This window comes from Numenius arquata, chromosome 23, assembly GCF_964106895.1.
Source record: "Numenius arquata chromosome 23, bNumArq3.hap1.1, whole genome shotgun sequence".
Lineage (NCBI taxonomy): Eukaryota > Metazoa > Chordata > Aves > Charadriiformes > Scolopacidae > Numenius > Numenius arquata.
In genome coordinates, this window is record NC_133598.1 from 4868620 (window position 1) to 4884042 (window position 15423).

The 15423-nt window shown below is 60.7% G+C and overlaps 2 protein-coding genes across 3 annotated transcripts; one reads left to right on the forward strand and one right to left on the reverse strand.

Moving 5' to 3' along the window:
• Positions 1–255: 255 nt before the first annotated feature.
• On the reverse strand, positions 256–3910 carry G6PC3 (glucose-6-phosphatase catalytic subunit 3). Its single transcript, XM_074162908.1, has 6 exons — positions 3690–3910; positions 3242–3348; positions 2610–2700; positions 2131–2249; positions 1837–1978; positions 256–1077 (listed from the first exon to the last, which is right to left on the reverse strand). The coding sequence occupies exons 1-6, from the start codon at positions 3905–3907 to the stop codon at positions 726–728; spliced, it is 1029 nt and encodes a 342-aa protein (XP_074019009.1). The 5' UTR covers positions 3908–3910; the 3' UTR covers positions 256–725.
• Positions 3911–5227: 1317 nt separating this feature from the next.
• LSM12 (LSM12 homolog) lies at positions 5228–15254 on the forward strand. 2 transcript variants are annotated; one of them, XM_074162956.1, is made up of 5 exons: positions 5228–5348; positions 9259–9392; positions 14286–14395; positions 14892–15018; positions 15162–15254. In XM_074162956.1, the coding sequence occupies exons 1-5, from the start codon at positions 5228–5230 to the stop codon at positions 15252–15254; spliced, it is 585 nt and encodes a 194-aa protein (XP_074019057.1). The 2 variants fall into 2 exon arrangements, with proteins under 2 accessions (XP_074019057.1, XP_074019058.1); XM_074162957.1 differs by lacking the exon at positions 9259–9392 and having other exon boundaries at positions 5228–5308.
• Positions 15255–15423: the final 169 nt, after the last annotated feature.

Consider the following 15423-nt stretch of genomic DNA (forward strand, 5'->3'; position numbering starts at 1 on the left):
GTCCCCTTTCCTGTCCCCATGTCTCCTTTCCCATCCTCGTTGGGGTGGGATGGACGTCCCCAGGGCTTCGTGGTTGCCCTGCGTGCCTCAGTTTCCCCACCCGGTGTGATACTGGGGTGCAGAGTGGGACCAGCTCCACTCTGGGAGTTCCACCGCCCCCCCCCCCCCCCCAGTTACTCCCCAGCCCAGGGTCTGCCCCCCCCCAGGGGTCCCCAGCCTGTGCCCCCCACTTTTTGAAGGACTCGGGGACCAGCAGGTTGGTAATGGTGCCTTTATTTGGTTAGCAATGGGGTGCCCCCCTCCACCCACCGCAGCACAGTGGGGATCCCGGCATGGCGGGGGGGGGGTGGGGGGGTGGGCAGAACTGAACTGGGAGAACTGGGGCAGCTGGAAGGGGGGTCAAGGAAGAGGGAAGTGGAAGCTGGTGCCCTTTATGGGTGACCCCAAGGCTGGGGCTGTCCCTATGCTGTCCCCAGACCTGCTGAGCACAGGGGCACCCCCCAGCTCTGACCCCCTTCTTGCCCCACCCCGGGGGGGGCGGTCCCACTGCTCTGGGGGGAGCGAGGGTTAAACAACTGGCCTGTGGTCCCAAGAGGGGACATGGGTGTCCTCCTGGCATGGAACCGGTAGCTGTGCTCAGGCCAGGAACCACTGGTGATGGGCACAGCCAAGGGCAAAGCCAGGAGGGGGGGGGGGCAGGAGTCACTGAGACACGGTGGGGACCCCTAATCGGTGTGGGGGGACCTCCGTGGGGGGGTGAGGGAGAGGACGAGCCGGGGCAGGAGAAATGTCACCAGCCAGGGCCCGATGGCATACTTGAAGAAGTTGGTGCCGTACCACAGGGTGACATCTGTGGGCTGGAGGAACCGGTGCAGGACCTGTATGGCCACCAAGGCCAGCAAGGCACTGGCCAGGCGCTGCCAGGGGTCCAGGCGCCCCCCCCGGGGCAGGGAGAAGCTGGCGGCCAGCCCCAGCCCCAGGGCACTGCCCGTGTCCCGGGAAATGGAGGCGAAGGGCCGGGTGTCGAGGCGCAGCCAGGAGGGGTTGGAGCACCATTTGGTGGCCAAGCGGATGGACCTGCGGCAGGGGAAGGAGAGGGGTGAGTGGGATGGGGTGGGGGGAATCTCTGGGGCTAGCCCCACGCCAACCCGGGGAGAGATCCCTGGATTAGGCCCACGCCAACCTGGGGAGCAGATCCCCGGGACTAGCCCCATGGCAACCTAGGAGGCAGGTCCCTGAGGCTAACCCCCAACCAACCAGGGGGGCAGATCTATGGGGGGCAGACCCCTGGGGCTAGCCCCATACCAGCCTCGGGGGCAGATCCCTGGGGCTAATTCTCCCCCATGAACCAGGGGGGGGCAGATTCCTGGGGCTATTTCCCCCCCACTGGCCTGGGGAGCAGATCCCTGGGGCTAGCCCCATGGCAACCTAGGAGGCAGATCCCTGAGGCTAACCCCCAACCAACCAGGGGGGCAGATCTATGGGGGGCAGACCCCTGGGGCTAGCCCCATACCAGCCTCGGGGGCAGATCCCTGGGGCTAATTCTCCCCCATGAACCTGGGGGGGGCAGATTCCTGGGGCTATTCCCCCCCCACTGGCCTGGGGAGCAGATCCCTGGGGCTAGCCCCATGGCAACCTAGGAGGCAGATCCCTGAGGCTAACCTCCAACCAACCAGGGGGGGCAGATCTATGGGGGGCCATACCAGCCTCAGGGGCAGATCCCTGAGGCTAATCCTCCCCTATGAACCTGGGGGGCAGATCCCTGGGGCTATTTCCCCCCCCCCACCGGCCTGGGGGGCAGATCCGTGGGGCTAGCCCCCCACCCTGGGCACTCACCAGTCGATGTCGATGCCAGCAGTGATCACCAGGCTGTGCAGGACAAGGGAGCTGAGCAGCAGGGCCAGCCCGGCGGCCACAAAGAAGCCCAGGGTGCGGGTGGCCGGGGTGTGACCCTGCAGCCCCCAGCCCAAGACTGCCCCTGCAGGGTGAGGACAGGCAAGTTGGGGTCCCGGGATGGAATGGGGTGGGGGCTCAAGGGGAAGGGAAGGTGCCCCAAAGCCCCCTGGAGCAAGGGTGGGTGTTGGGCTCTGGGTGGAAGGATCAAAAGTCCCCCCAAGTAGCCCTGCTCACCTGTCAGGATGCCGCCGACCACCTGATGGGGGAAATGGGCCAGCACGAAGATCCGGGAGAGCCCCACGGCCAGCAGGAGCAGGACGTAGGCGCTGAAGGGGCTCAGCTTCACCACCAGGCTGGAAGGCAGAGAGGGTCAGCGGTGGGGAGACAGCCACGGGGCAGGCTCGGGACTCCCCGGCACCTTGTGCCAGGCAGGAAAGGACTGGCCCCCGCTTGGCAGGAGGAATGAGCCAAGCACAGGTGAAGACAGCAAAAAAAAAAGCACCTTGCGGGGGCTTTTGGGGGGGTCTGTGGGGCAGCCAGAGCTGCCAGGATGGAGCTGTGTTCCCCAGGAGCCACCCCACTGGGAGGGGATGGTGTCCTTCCACCCGCCCTGTGCCCATGATGTGCTGGGGAAGGGTCCCGTATCACACCTCCCGCTTCCAATCGGGGCTTTGGAGGCTTCCAAGTGCCAGCTTCCCCTTCCCAGGACTCACCTCCTGGAGTGTCTGGATGCCAGCGCCGTCAGAGCGGTGACAAGTGGCCAGAGGGCTGCCCCCGTGATCATGCAGTGGCCGGAGGGGCTCCCTGCCAAGGGCAAGCACAGGGTGCTCGACACGGTGGGTCAGGGGGGAGCGTGTCCCGGGGGTGGGGGGAGCACCCGAGGTCACTCGGGAGATCTGGGGGCATGTCTGCGCCCTCCTGGCTGACAGCCACAGGGGGCTCAGCTTGAGGATGAGGATGGAACAAGCCGGTGTCTGTGGATGATGGCCACCTGCCCCCCAAAAGCCAGGCAGGGACGGGGGCGCTCTGTGGGCAGGGGAGGCCAGGCGGAAAGGGCAAGCGAAGTGCCCCTGTCCCTGTCACCGGCAGACTCTCCCGTGGGTTTCCTGGCCCCGGAGCTGCCTGTGCCGTACGTGCCGTGCCAGCAGCCGTGGCGCCCGGCCCGCTCCCCGCCGCTCGCTCCTTTCCTCTGCCACAACATGTTGGCTGACGAACGGCTTTCCCCCTCGGCATGTCCTGCCAGCAGCATTCCCATCCGGATAGAGCCTCCCAGCTCCTCCAGCCCTTCCCTACGGATCCCGGGGCCTGTCAGAGACACGAGGGAAAGCTTTTCCCTGTTACTCACCCGGTCCCGTTTCACAGGAGACGGGGAACTGGCGCAGCGTGACCAGCTGCTTTCTGGCGAGCCCCGACTCATGGACCCACCAGAACGGGCGCTCCCCAAATAAGAACCTGGTGGGGAGAGAAACCAGAGAGCAGTGAACATCCCAGCGCAGCCCAACGCCTTCGCCGCTCATCCCTGTGGATCCGAGGGCTGGAGCCGGCAGCGGGAGGGTGGGATTTCTGCCAGTTCTTACGGTTCCCGGGCTTTTTTTCTGCCACGAATGCCTGGCAGATGTGTTACCGTGGCTTGGGTGACCTGCAGAAACTCCGCGGGCTCCGTGCAAGGAGCAACGCGTGTCTCTGCCCACTGAACGGAGCCCACCGTTGTGTTTCCGCTATTGTGAACGTGCCACCGCTCAGCCCTCGGGGTGTCACCAGGTGTGACGGGGACCCTGTGACTCTCCCCTCACCATTTGAGGACCACGTTGAGCCACTCTGACACCAGGCCGATCCACAGCACCGACACCCCCACCTTGCGGTCCAGAAAATAGGCGAGAGGGAAACAGATGGTGAAGACGCATTTGGGATCGGCCAAGGAGGTCACCGAGATCCAGAACTTTTCCAGCCAGGGCGGCCCGGCCTGCAGCGCCTCTGCAAAGCGGATCCCGGCAGTGTGCAGGGAATCCATGGTGCTGGGCTGGAGGGAGAAAGGGAGCGTTAGAGCTCAGGCCTTGGCATTGAGCCTGCTTGACAGGCAAAGGCCTTGGGAGGTGGCTCCCTGGGGCGAGTGTCACCCTGTGGCCGGCTCCCACCCTCGCTGTGACCCTGAGGGATGCCTTGGCACGTGATGCCAGCGCTGGCATGGCTTCAGGGAGCCGTTTGCCACTTGAAGTTTGCCCTCGAAGGACTCTCAACTCTTGCATCCCGCCTGCGGCCCGGCAGCTCCTGGCGCTGCAGAGAGCCGCAGTGAGGATGGCGGCACTGGGCAGCAACGCCACGGGGCTGTCTCCCGAGGGCCAGCGCTTGCAGGGCCAAGACCGATGGGTGCTCTGGACACATCCCGGGGGCCTCAATGTGGGATTTGCCGGAGCAGCCAGGCTGCCCTGAACAGCCCTGGCCTCCTTGGGGCTCCCTGGGGCCAGCATGGGACTGCCCTGGGGCCTCCCTGGAGCAGGCCAGGGTCTCCTTGGAGCAGGCTTGGAGTGTCCATGGAGCAGGCCCAGGGTTGGCTCAGGTTCTCCCTGGAGAAGGCCTGGGGTCTTCATGGAGAAGGATTGTGGTCTCCATGCAGTAGGCCTGGGGTCTCCCCGGGGTCTCCAATGGAGCAGGCCAGGGTCTCCCTTGGAGAAGGCCTAGAGCAGGCCCAGGGTTGGCTCAGGTTCTCCCTAGGGTCTCCCTGGGGAAGGCCTGGGTTCTCCCTGGGGTCTCCCTGGATCAGGCCTGGGGTCTTCGTAGAGAAGGCTTGTGGTCTCCATGGAGTAGGCCTGGGGTCTCCCTGGGGTGGCCTGGGGTGTCCCCGGAGCGGGCCCGGGATTGGCCCGGGTTCTCCCTGGGGTCTCCATGGAGCAGGCCCGGAGCAGGCCCGGCATCTGCTGGGGTCACCCTAGGCCAGGCCCGAGACCTCCCTGGCTCCACCGGGAGCGGCCTGGCTTTCCGGGGGACACCTGGATGCCCGAGGGAGGGGTGGAGGAGCGCGTCTGTCCCCAGATGTGTGCGTGTGTCGCCCCCACCACCCCCTTCCCACCGCCCTCCCGCTCTCACCCGGCCTCTTCCGCCTACACTTCCCAGCAGCCCTCGCGGCACAGCACCCCGCCCTACAACGGGGAGTGGGGGGGCGGAGCGAGATCTTGCCCCGCCCTCTTCCGTCGCGCGTAGTGACGTCGGCGCGGCGGAGGCACCGCCCACCCGCTTTCCCCCCCCACTCCCTCCGCCCGCCCCCCCCCCCCCCCCCCCCCCGCCGCGCCTGGCCGAGGCTGAGCCGCGGCGGCCGCTGCGGGGCTGAGAGAAGATGGCGGCGCCGGGCGAGTACTTCAGCGTGGGCAGCCAGGTGTCGTGCCGCACCTGCCAGGAGCAGCGCCTGCAAGGGGAGGTCGTCGCCTTCGACTACCCCAGCAAGATGTTGGCGCTCAGTATCCCCCCCTTCGGCAAGGCCGCCCCCGGCCGCGGCCCGGTCAGGGCCCGGCTTTGGGCCTCCCGCCGCCCGCCCGACGGAGAGCGGGGTGGGGGGGGTGTTTCTCTGAGGGGAGAGGGGAAGGGGGGGAGAGGGTTTAAGGGGGTGGTGGTGGTGGGGTCTGGAGGGGGGGTATGGGGAAGGGGGGGCGGCTCTCGGTGGGGAGCGCCGTGGGGGGGGTTTTGGGGGGAGCGGGGAGACCGGTAGGGAGGTTTGGGGGGAGTGAGAAGCCCTGTGTGGAGTTAGTGGGGGGGAGAGTGGGGCGCTCTATAGGGAGGGGTTTTGGGGGGGATGAGGAGCTCTGTACTGGGGTTATTGGGGGGGGGGGGAATGGGGTGCCCTACAAGGAGGTTTTGGGAGGGAGTGAGGATCCCTGTGTGGGGTTACCGAGGGGGAAGAGTGGGGCACTCTGTACGGAGGGTTTTTTTGGGGGGTGAGGAGCTCTGTACTGGGGCTATTGTGGGGGGTGGGTGCCCTATAAGGAGTTTTTGGGGAGGAAATGAGCCCCCATAGTGGGGTTATTGAGGGGTAGGAGTGGGGCATTCTTTAGGGAAGGTTTTTGGGGGGATGAGGAGCTCTATACTGGGGTTATTGGGGGGAGTGGGTGCCCTATAAGGAGGTTTTGGGAGGAAACGATGAGCCTCATAGTGGGGTTATTGGGGGGGGGGGGAGTGGAGCACTCTATAGGGAGGTTTTCTGGGGAGTGAGAAGCCCTGTGTGGGGTTACTGGGAGGGGAGAGTGGGGCACTCTGTAGGGAAGGTTTTTGGGGGGATGAGGAGCTCTATACTGGGGTTATTGGGGGGAGCCCTATAAGGAGGTTTTGAGAGGGAATGAGGAGCTCTGTAGTGGGGTTATTGAGGGAGGGGGAAGAGAGTGGGGTGCCCTATAGGAAGGTTTTGGGAGGGAATGATGAGCCCTGTAGTGGAGTTGGGGGGGGGGGGAGTGGGGAGCCCTATAGGAAGGGTTTTGGGGGAGTGAGGATCTCTGTACTGGGGTTATTGGGGGGGGGGAGTGGGGCACCGTATAGGGAGGTTTTTTTGGGGAGCGAGGAACTCTGTACTGGGGTTACTGGAGGAGGGGGAGTGGGGTGCCCTACAGGGACGTTTTGAGAGGGAATGAGGAGCCCTGTAGTGGGGTTATTGAGGGGGGAAGCCCTGTATTGGGGTTACTGGAGGAGAGTGGGATGCCCTATAGGGAGGTTTTTGGGGAAGTGAGGAGCTCCGTAGTGGGGTGGGATTTATGGGGGGTGAGTGGGGTGCCCATTAGGGAGGTTTTGGGGTGAGTGGGGGGCACCCTGTAAGATTGGGTTTGGGGGAGTGAGGAGCCCTTTAGTGGGGTTATTGAGAGAAGAGTGGGATGCCCTATGGGAAAGCTTTTGGGGGGATTGAGGAGCCCTGTAGTGGGGTTATTGGGGGGAGTGGGGAGCCCTGTAGGGAGGTTATTGGGTGTGTGAGGAGCACTATAATGGATTGGGGAGGGGGGAAGGCCTTGTTAGTAGGGTTAATGGGGGGCAGAGTGGAGCACGCTATAGTGAGGTTTTGGGGGCGAGTAGAGTGCCTTATAGGAAGGTTTTGGGGGAGTGAGGAGCCCTGTAGTGAGATTATTGGGGAGCCCTACAGTGGGATTATTGGGGGTGGGTCCCATGTAGGAGGGTTCTGGGGGGCAGAGTCCTATAGGGAGTTTGGGGCGGGGGGGCGGGGAGTAGCTCCACAGATGCCTAGGGATGGGGGTCTCCTGGAGGGCTGTGGGATTTTAGGGGGAGACCTTGGAGTCATGGGGCGGCCCTGGGGGGGCAGGGGTACCCTGTGGGGTTCAGGTAGGGTGGGGGAGTCCTGGGAGGGGGCAGTGCTATTGGGGTGGGTCCTGGGTGGGGGGTGGGTACTTCTTTTGGGGGTGCAGAGGCACGGTGAGGTCCCAGGCGGTGGGAGAATGGGATCCCGTAGGATATATAGGTGTAGTGGGGGTCAGAGGACACCTGTGGGGTTTGGGGGGGGGGGGCTCTCAGTGAACCTGTGGGGGTTTAAGAGGAGCTGATGGAGGCAAGGCAAGGTCCTCTGAGGGTTGTGAGGCGGGGGGGCTATGGGTTTTAGGAAAGATTTGGGGACCCCTGTGAGATGAGGCCTATGGGGCAGACCTGCAGATGGGGAGCTCTCGGGGGGGGGGGGGGGAAGGGGGGGCAGGAGAAGGGCCCAGAGGCTTGGGGAGCGAAGGGGATGGGGGTCTGGGGCTGCCCTGAGTCTTGCGTGAAGGAGAGGCAGGAATGCAATGCCTGGGAGGGTTAAAATATAGTTTTATATATATATATATATACACACACACACATGCTCGGGGGGGGTGGGGGGTAAGATAGATCATATATATATATATATACATATATATATATATGCATATGAAAAAAAAAAAAGGATGCACTTTTCTTTTTAACCTGTGAGTAAAGTAAGGTGAAAGGAAAGGGCTGTTAGAGAAGAGCAGAGGGACCACGGGGAGTTGGGGAGGGTGGATGCTGAGCCCAGGGACTGGTGTTGGAAGGGGACTGAGGACGTGAAGGGACTGGGGAGGGTCCCGGAGGGAGAGAGGGAACGATGGAGGAGCCGTCGAGAAGGATTCGTGTCTGGAGGGGTGCATCGCTGAGAAATGTGATAGGAAAAGGGTGCTTGGGCACAATGCAGTTCTGTGGGTGCACTGGGGACCTTGTCCGGGGCTGAGCTCCTGTTCTGGTGCAATTTGGGGGGGCGGGGGGGAGGAAGGGGGGAGAAGCTTCCCAAGCCCCAGTAGAGGCTATGGGAAAGTCTTAAAATGATGTCCAACAGGTTGGCTTAGTGCTGTGGCGCTGCCGCTCTGCTCCGGAGAGGGCTGAGAGCTCCCGTTCTGGCTTTTCCCCAAGTCTGGCTCTTCCTCCCAAAGCTGGGATGCTCCATCTCATCCTCCCCAAGGAAGAGACCGGAGTTCCCTGGGAATCCCTCCTTTTTTTTCTCTCCTTTATCGAAAGGCGTTTGCTAGGGAGGGCTTCAGCTGCACGGCTGGGCTCGGGGCGGGCAGGAGGAGAGGAAAAGTGACCTCCATGAGCATCTCTTCCCAGGAGGAGACGGCGTTCACGTGGAAGGGGCTTTCCATGCCATGCTCTCTGCTCCTTCCAGCCTCCGAGGGAGCGGAGGGCTAACGACACAGCCTCCCGGGGAACAGATTGTGCAGGAATTAATGTCAGCTCTGGAAGGGTTGATTTTATTTATTTATTTATTATTTTTTTTCTGGGGGTGGTGCACTGTTTGTCTCATTTACACTTTCCAGTCATGCTGCGATACCCACCACAACAAACCTGGCTGTGAGGAGAGGAGGCCTTTCCCAGGGAGCCGCTGAGAAGCTCCTCTTCCATCCGCGCTCCCGGGGAGGCTCAGGCTTAGCTGCTGCCTGCAAGAGGAAGTAGTTATGGTATAAAAGGTGCAAATTTGAGGCGCGGCGGTTGTTCTGGTTCACTTCCCTGTGCAGACCAGTTCCTTGGCTGGTGTTTGTGAGTGGGGAAGAACGGGGGGCCCTGGCAGCAGCACCTCTGCGGCTATTTGGGGCTAAATTGCTTTTTTGGAGGAGGCCATGCAGCATCCTGGGCTGTGTATGTGCTGGGTTCAGCGGTTTGTTGGCTGGAAAACTCGTGCTATAGTCAGGAAAACTGAATCGGCATCAAGTAGGTCCAAGAAGAGATGGTTGACATTGTTGGGGGTCTCACGGGTGACCCCGGGCTTGGCTGAGAAGGGACAGGGGTAGTGGAGGAACTCGCTGAAAACCGAATACTCTCCTGGTTTGCTCCTGGACAGCTCTGTGTAAATGTCTCCGTCTGGATTTGTTTTCCTTAATGTTTCCCCCCCTCCTCCAGAATGCCCCTCTTCCAGTGGAAAGCCTAATCACGCAGATATCCTGCTTGTAAACTTACAGTATGTCTCAGAAGTGGAAATAATTAATGACCGCACGGAAACGCCTCCTCCTTTAGCTTCACTCAATGTTAGCAAGGTAAGAACCTGCCCTCCTGGCCTTGGAATTGTTTGCTCCTGGGAGGGAGGGATTTGTGTGGGGAGGTAGCTACGTGAGGTAGCTTTTAAACTTTAAATCGCCCGCTTCAATCCTGACTTACTGCAGCTCTGTTAAGGGTTTAGATGATGATATTTTAGGTGTGTTGAATCTCCGTGACCTGCTGGTGGGGTTTCTGTAGCGAGGCCGCAGCCGGCTGGTCCTCTCTGCTCCGGGATTGCTCGGTGAGGAAGCTCCCAGCTTCATTTCATCCAGGAGATGGTCCTCGTGGGTTTGAGCGAGGGGCTGGGTGCTGTGCTCCGCTGGGGACTCAATCCTCTTGCTGCCCTCTGCTCCCCTGGGTGCCTGCGCAACCCTTTGGTCTGTATTTATAGTGTATTTGCTCAGCGTGGTCCAGAGGGACCTGGGCAGGCTGGAGAGGTGGGACTCTGTGCCAACCTCCTGGAGTTCAACCAGGCCAAGCGCAAGGTCCTGCCCCTGCGTTGGGATGATCCCAAGCACAAATCCAGGCTGGGTGGAGAATGGCTGGAGAGCAGCCCTGAGGAGAAGGACTTGGGGGTGTTGGTGGATGAGAAGCTCAACATACGCTGGCAGCCTAGAAAGCCACCTGCATCCTGGGCTGCATCCCCAGCAGCGTGGGCAGCAGGGGGAGTGAGGGGAATTCTGCCTCTCTGCTCTGGGGAGACCACCCTGCAGTGCTGCTTCCAGCTCTGGGGCCACCAACATCAGAAGGACATGGACCTGTTGGAGCGGGGCCAGAGGAGGCCACGGAGATGCTGGGAGGGCTGGAGCCCCTCTGCTGGGAGGACAGGCTGAGAGAGTTGGGGGGGTTCAGCCTGGAGAAGAGAAGGCTCCGGGGAGACCTTGGAGCCCCTTCCAGTCCCTAAAGGGGCTCCAGGAAAGCTGGGGAGGGACTCTTGATGAGGGAGGGGAGCCATAGGACAAGGGGGAAGGGTTTGACACTGAGAGAGGGGAGATTGAGATGAGATCTGGGGACGAAATTCTTTGCTGTGAGGGTGGTGAGAGCCTGGCCCAGGTTGCCCAGAGAAGCTGTGGCTGCCCCATCCCTGGAGGGGTTCAAGGCCAGGTTGGAGGGGGCTTGGAGCAACCTGGTCTGGTGGGAGGTGTCCCTGCCCAGGGCAGGGGGTGGCACTGGATAGACTTTAAGGTCCCTTCCAACCCAAACCATTCCATGATTTTTTAAGTGCCCGGATGACACTGCAGTCTCCAGTTACAGCACCGGTGAGCAGCTCTGCCTTGTGCTGAGCCCCGTGCCCTCCTCAGAGGCCACTCCGCTGGGTACCCCGCTCCTGCGGCAGGAGTAAATGTGGGTTTCTGTGCTGGCAAGCGGGCGCAAGTTGCTGCCTGAAACGCTGATCGAGAATTTCAGCCTCTGGGGTGTTTTTTTAGTAACTTTGATGCTGCAAAGCACCTTTTCAGTTGGGAAAAATCCAGTCGTCTCGATCCTCCTGGCTCCGTGGCAGCCCCAGTGCCTCTGGTAGAGGGACGTGGTTCTTCGCTGGCTGGAGAGAAGGGAGGATGGAGCCTGTTATAAATGTGCAACAGGTTCTCCCCCTGACAGCGCATGACTCGAGTGCTCAAATCAAAACCTTCCAGAGAAGACGGGCACGGCTGAAGCTGGTTTTCTCCTTAGCCGAGCCTGTGCCGCTGCTCCTGGGTGCTCTCACTTCCAAGATCCAAGGTTGAGAACACACTAGAGTGCTTTTTGTGCTCCCACGGATGATGCTGGACGAGGTTTGTGCTCCGGTGGGTGCCCTCTCTGCCTACAGCTCCATCTCCATGCGAATGCTGGTTATCTTCAGAAACAGAATGATTTTGGGTGAAGCCGAACGCCGAGGGATTGGGCAGAAGCGGTGAAGCGCACACAGTTGGTTGAGTTTTGAGGAACTGCTTTTCACGTGTCCTTTTAGAAATGGATCGCTTCTGATTCCCAGGGATGGTGTCAAAAAAAGGGAAGATGAACCTGAGCCACCCTCGATGCTGGTGTGAAACGGCTGGAAGCCGGGTGTGGGGTCTGGCTGTGGGGCTCTTCAGTTGTCACCTCCTTGTCCCATGTGGAAATCTCTTCCTGGCAGGCAGGCTCGGGCAGGTTCTGGCTGCAGGTCGGTGTTGTGAGGGTGGCACCATCTGGGCGTCCGTAGCCCTGTGGGTTCCTTCTGGGTGGATTAGCACGTTGGCGGAGGTCTCAAATAACACAACTGCCGTAAAGACACGGCCGTTGGTTGTAATTGCATCGAGTGACATCGCTGGGAGCGCAGCCGGGAGGTGGACGGGCCCTGCCTGACTTCAGATACTGGCTTCAGTCTTTCTGGCATCAAAATAATTGCTCTGGATTTGGTGCAGGGGAAAATAATGAATCAAAGTCATATCTTCAGTGGATGAAAGTCGATGTGCAGCCATCAGTGTGTCCACGTCCCCATCTCCAGTGACAGGAGGGTTTTTCTACATTGTTCTGACCCACATCTCCTCTCCCATGGATGCGCGGGTGAGCTGGGGTCTGTTGCTGCTGCAGGACTGGAATATAGATGAGCTGATACTGGTGATAGTGGGAGAAGGAGCTGTTGGCACTTGGGAATCCTTGTGGTGTGCTGGGGCAAGCCCTTGCTGCTCTGGAAGGCCCTGGAGATCAAGCGGAATCCCCAGGAGATGCTCAACTGTGACTTTTCCTGAGCGGAGAGAAAATGTTGGGACCAGAAGACTTGCTGGCCAGGGACCAGCGAGGCACTGGGAGGTCACACCGGTGCGGCGAGGGCTGGCAGTGGTTCGGTTGAGATACGGCTGAGCCCGAAGCTTTCCGCTGCCGGCGATGGGCACAGAGGGAAGATGTCACCAGAGAGGCTGGGACATCTGGGGAGCTGCCAGGTAGGGCTGGCACCCACCCGGGGACCTCGGCACGGCGCTGGGTGGCCCTCGCCGGCTCTTCTTGCCATGCGCCGTGTTTGCCATCATTCACAGGGCCATGAATGGGGAAGTGACTCATTCATTCATGTGGCCGTCGCACAAGGTGTGTGTCACCGAGTCTCTTCAGTAGCCCTGGCACTTTCGGGTGCTCGCTGCAGGGCGGGGGGGGGGGGGGGGGCATGAAGCTATGTGGCCAGGGTGGGCGCTGCGCTGGGAACAAGGGGGCTATTTTGGGTGCTTGGATTGGGGAGGCTGGAAGCTCATTCAGTTCTTGAATAGGGAGAGCGTATCCCCTTGCAGGGGAAAGACAAGAACAAGGGGATCCTGGATCTTAGCACGTGGTTAATAAATGACCCAGCCTTGGAGGTTGGCTCCAGGTGGGGGCTGGTGTGCCCCAGCCCGAAGCAGGAGGACAAGGTGGGGCTTTGCTGGGTGCTGTGAATCCTGGGAATCCAGGAGTGCCCGATGAAGTGATGTTGGGATGCTCCCCGTGGTGGCAGCACGCGAGGGGCTGCTCTTCAACTGCACCTCCCCAGGGTTTCCCGGCTCCTTGTGGTGGCTTCTTGTCATCTGCCTCCTCGCAGGGCTGTCCCCAAGGCTTTGGTGCAGCTGGTTGGGGACCCAGGTAGGGTTGGGGACCCAGGTACAGTGGCCTCGGGGAGCCGTCCTGCTCAGGTGAAGTGTCGGTGTGATCCCAAAAAAGACTGGTGGTCACGTGGAGGACTTGGATGCAGGAAAGATACTGGAGAACATTGCACCCAGTCTTACAAACCAGTTTGGAAGCTGGACCGGTGGTCTTGGGAGAGAGCAATTCCTACGTGGAGTGGGGCGAGTGGCTTCAGAGCCAGCCTGTGCTGGGGCTGAGGAAGGGTCCTGTCCCCCTGTTAAGGCTTCTCTTAGTCACCAGGAGGCTGAGGAGCACACGGCGAGGGGCCGAAGGCTGCAGCAACGAGCCCAGCTCACTTGGGCACAGTGACAGGCTTCATCTGCCCCGTGTCAGGGGGCTGCGAGGGGGGAAAACTGTCCCTTATTCCTCTTAACTCGCGTTATTTCCTACAGAAAGTAGCAAATAATCCCTCATTCAGTGGGATCTTGGCCTTTTCCTACCCAGAGAGGGGTTTGGAAGGGGTGAAGCCATCCAACACGGAGAAAGCCGGGCTTGAGGAGTGTGAGGCCATTCTGGGGAGGAGGAGGAAGAGGAAGAGGAGGGCCACTGTGGGTGGCAATGCTAATGTGGCTCTTCCACTGCGGCAGCTCTGGCTGGGAAAGGTGGCTGGTCCAGCGGCTCCTTCTCCTCCCACGGCCTGTGGGGAGTTAAAGGGGGGGATGCCGGGGTTGGGGGTTCCCCTCTCTCCTCCGGGATCCCGCCAGCGTAATCCCGTCCCCCCCCCCCCCCCTCCATGGACATTGTGATTCCCAAATAATAATTCTGCTTTTATTTTTATTTTTAATGGAATAGCGATAAAGTTGCTCATACTTCTGCGTGGTCCGTTCGAAGGCATTTACACCCCTCGGTTATTCTGGGCTCATTTTGCCCTTGAGTAACCAGCAATAAAATGCAGTAATTAATTTAGAAAAAGCAGAGGGGAAGGTGATGCTTGTGCGTCTGGCCCCCGGCGGCTGATTTCCTCCCTGCGCCTCAAAGGGGGGGATTATGGAAAAAATGGCACCCACATCCCCAAATTATCGGGGGGACGGACAGACAGGGGACAGTGACTCAAAAAAAAATAAAATAAAATGGATTAAACCGTGGCCTGAAATCCCTGTGGGGCTCGGGGATGTGCAGGGAAAGGTGTGGTGGGAGGGTGGAAGTTGCAGGCTTGTCGTTCCCCTGATTTAATTAGTGAGCAGGACAGTTGTGTCTGGGCAGGGGGGACACCTCGGGGGTCTCATGGCTGCTCCGGTGACGCTCAGGCTCCTTCTCTCTTTGTCTCTTCCCCCCCCCCCCCCCAGCTCGCCAACAAAGCACGGACGGAGAAGGAGGAGAAGATGAGCCAGGCGTATGCAATTAGTGCTGGTGTCTCTCTGGAGGGGCAGCAGCTCTTCCAGACTATACATAAGACGTAAGTCCCCTCCTCGGTGTCACCCAAGCTCCGTCTCGCTCCCCTGGGGGCTACTTGTGGCCCTGGGTAGCCTAGGGGGGCAGTTTTGCAGCCTGGGGGGAGCAGTTTCATAGCCCAGGGGGAGGGAATTTCCTCCTTGCCTGATGCCTTGGGCTCACCCTGAGATGCTACCAAAGTGTCCCTGGCCACAGCCACGCGGTCCTTGGGGACAAGCGATGGCACCTTCTTGCCCCTTGTGGCACGCAGTGGGCCACGTCCCCGTGGGCTCGCACCCCTCTCTGCTTGGCTACCCAGGAGATAGATGCCGGGTGGCTTCTGCACCCACGTCACCTCCTTGGCCGTGGTGGGACCATACTGGGGACGGGTGGTGCCTTTCAAGGGGGGGCTGGGGTTGGGATGGACAGACACATGGGAGCAGAGTCGTGTCCGTCCCCCCCCCCCGATCCCAGGCTGAGCTCTTTTTTTTTTTTTTTTCTTTTCTCCCCTTTCCTCGCAGCATTAAAGACTGTAAATGGCAGGAGAAGAACATAGTTGTGATGGAAGAAGTCGTTATCGCCCCCCCTTATCAAGTGGAAAACTGTAAAGGCAAAGAGGGAAGCGCCCTGAGTCACGTACGCAAAATAGTGAGTACGGGGGTGGGTGGGGGGGTGTCTGGTGGCTTTGGGGACACCGGGATGGGGGGGGTGTGTCACATCCCTTGAGTAAACCCCTTTTTTTTTTTTCCCCTCCCCTCTTATTTTTCCTATCCTGTCCTCGCCCCCGGCAGGTGGAGAAACATTTTCGAGACGTGGAAAGCCAGAAGGTAATGCAGCGTTCACAAGCACAGCAGACACAGAAGGAGACCTCCCTCTCGTCCTGAGGCGCCCTGGGGGGGCGGCAGGGGGGGTGGGTAAGGGGGGGGGGGGGGGGTTGTGAGAGGTAAAGGAGGGGGGCTCCCCCGCCGCCCCCCACCCACCCAGCAGTCACCGGAGGGCGGTGGCAGGGGGGGGAGTGGGGGGGGATGTGTTTCTGCTTTTATTTCCTTTTTT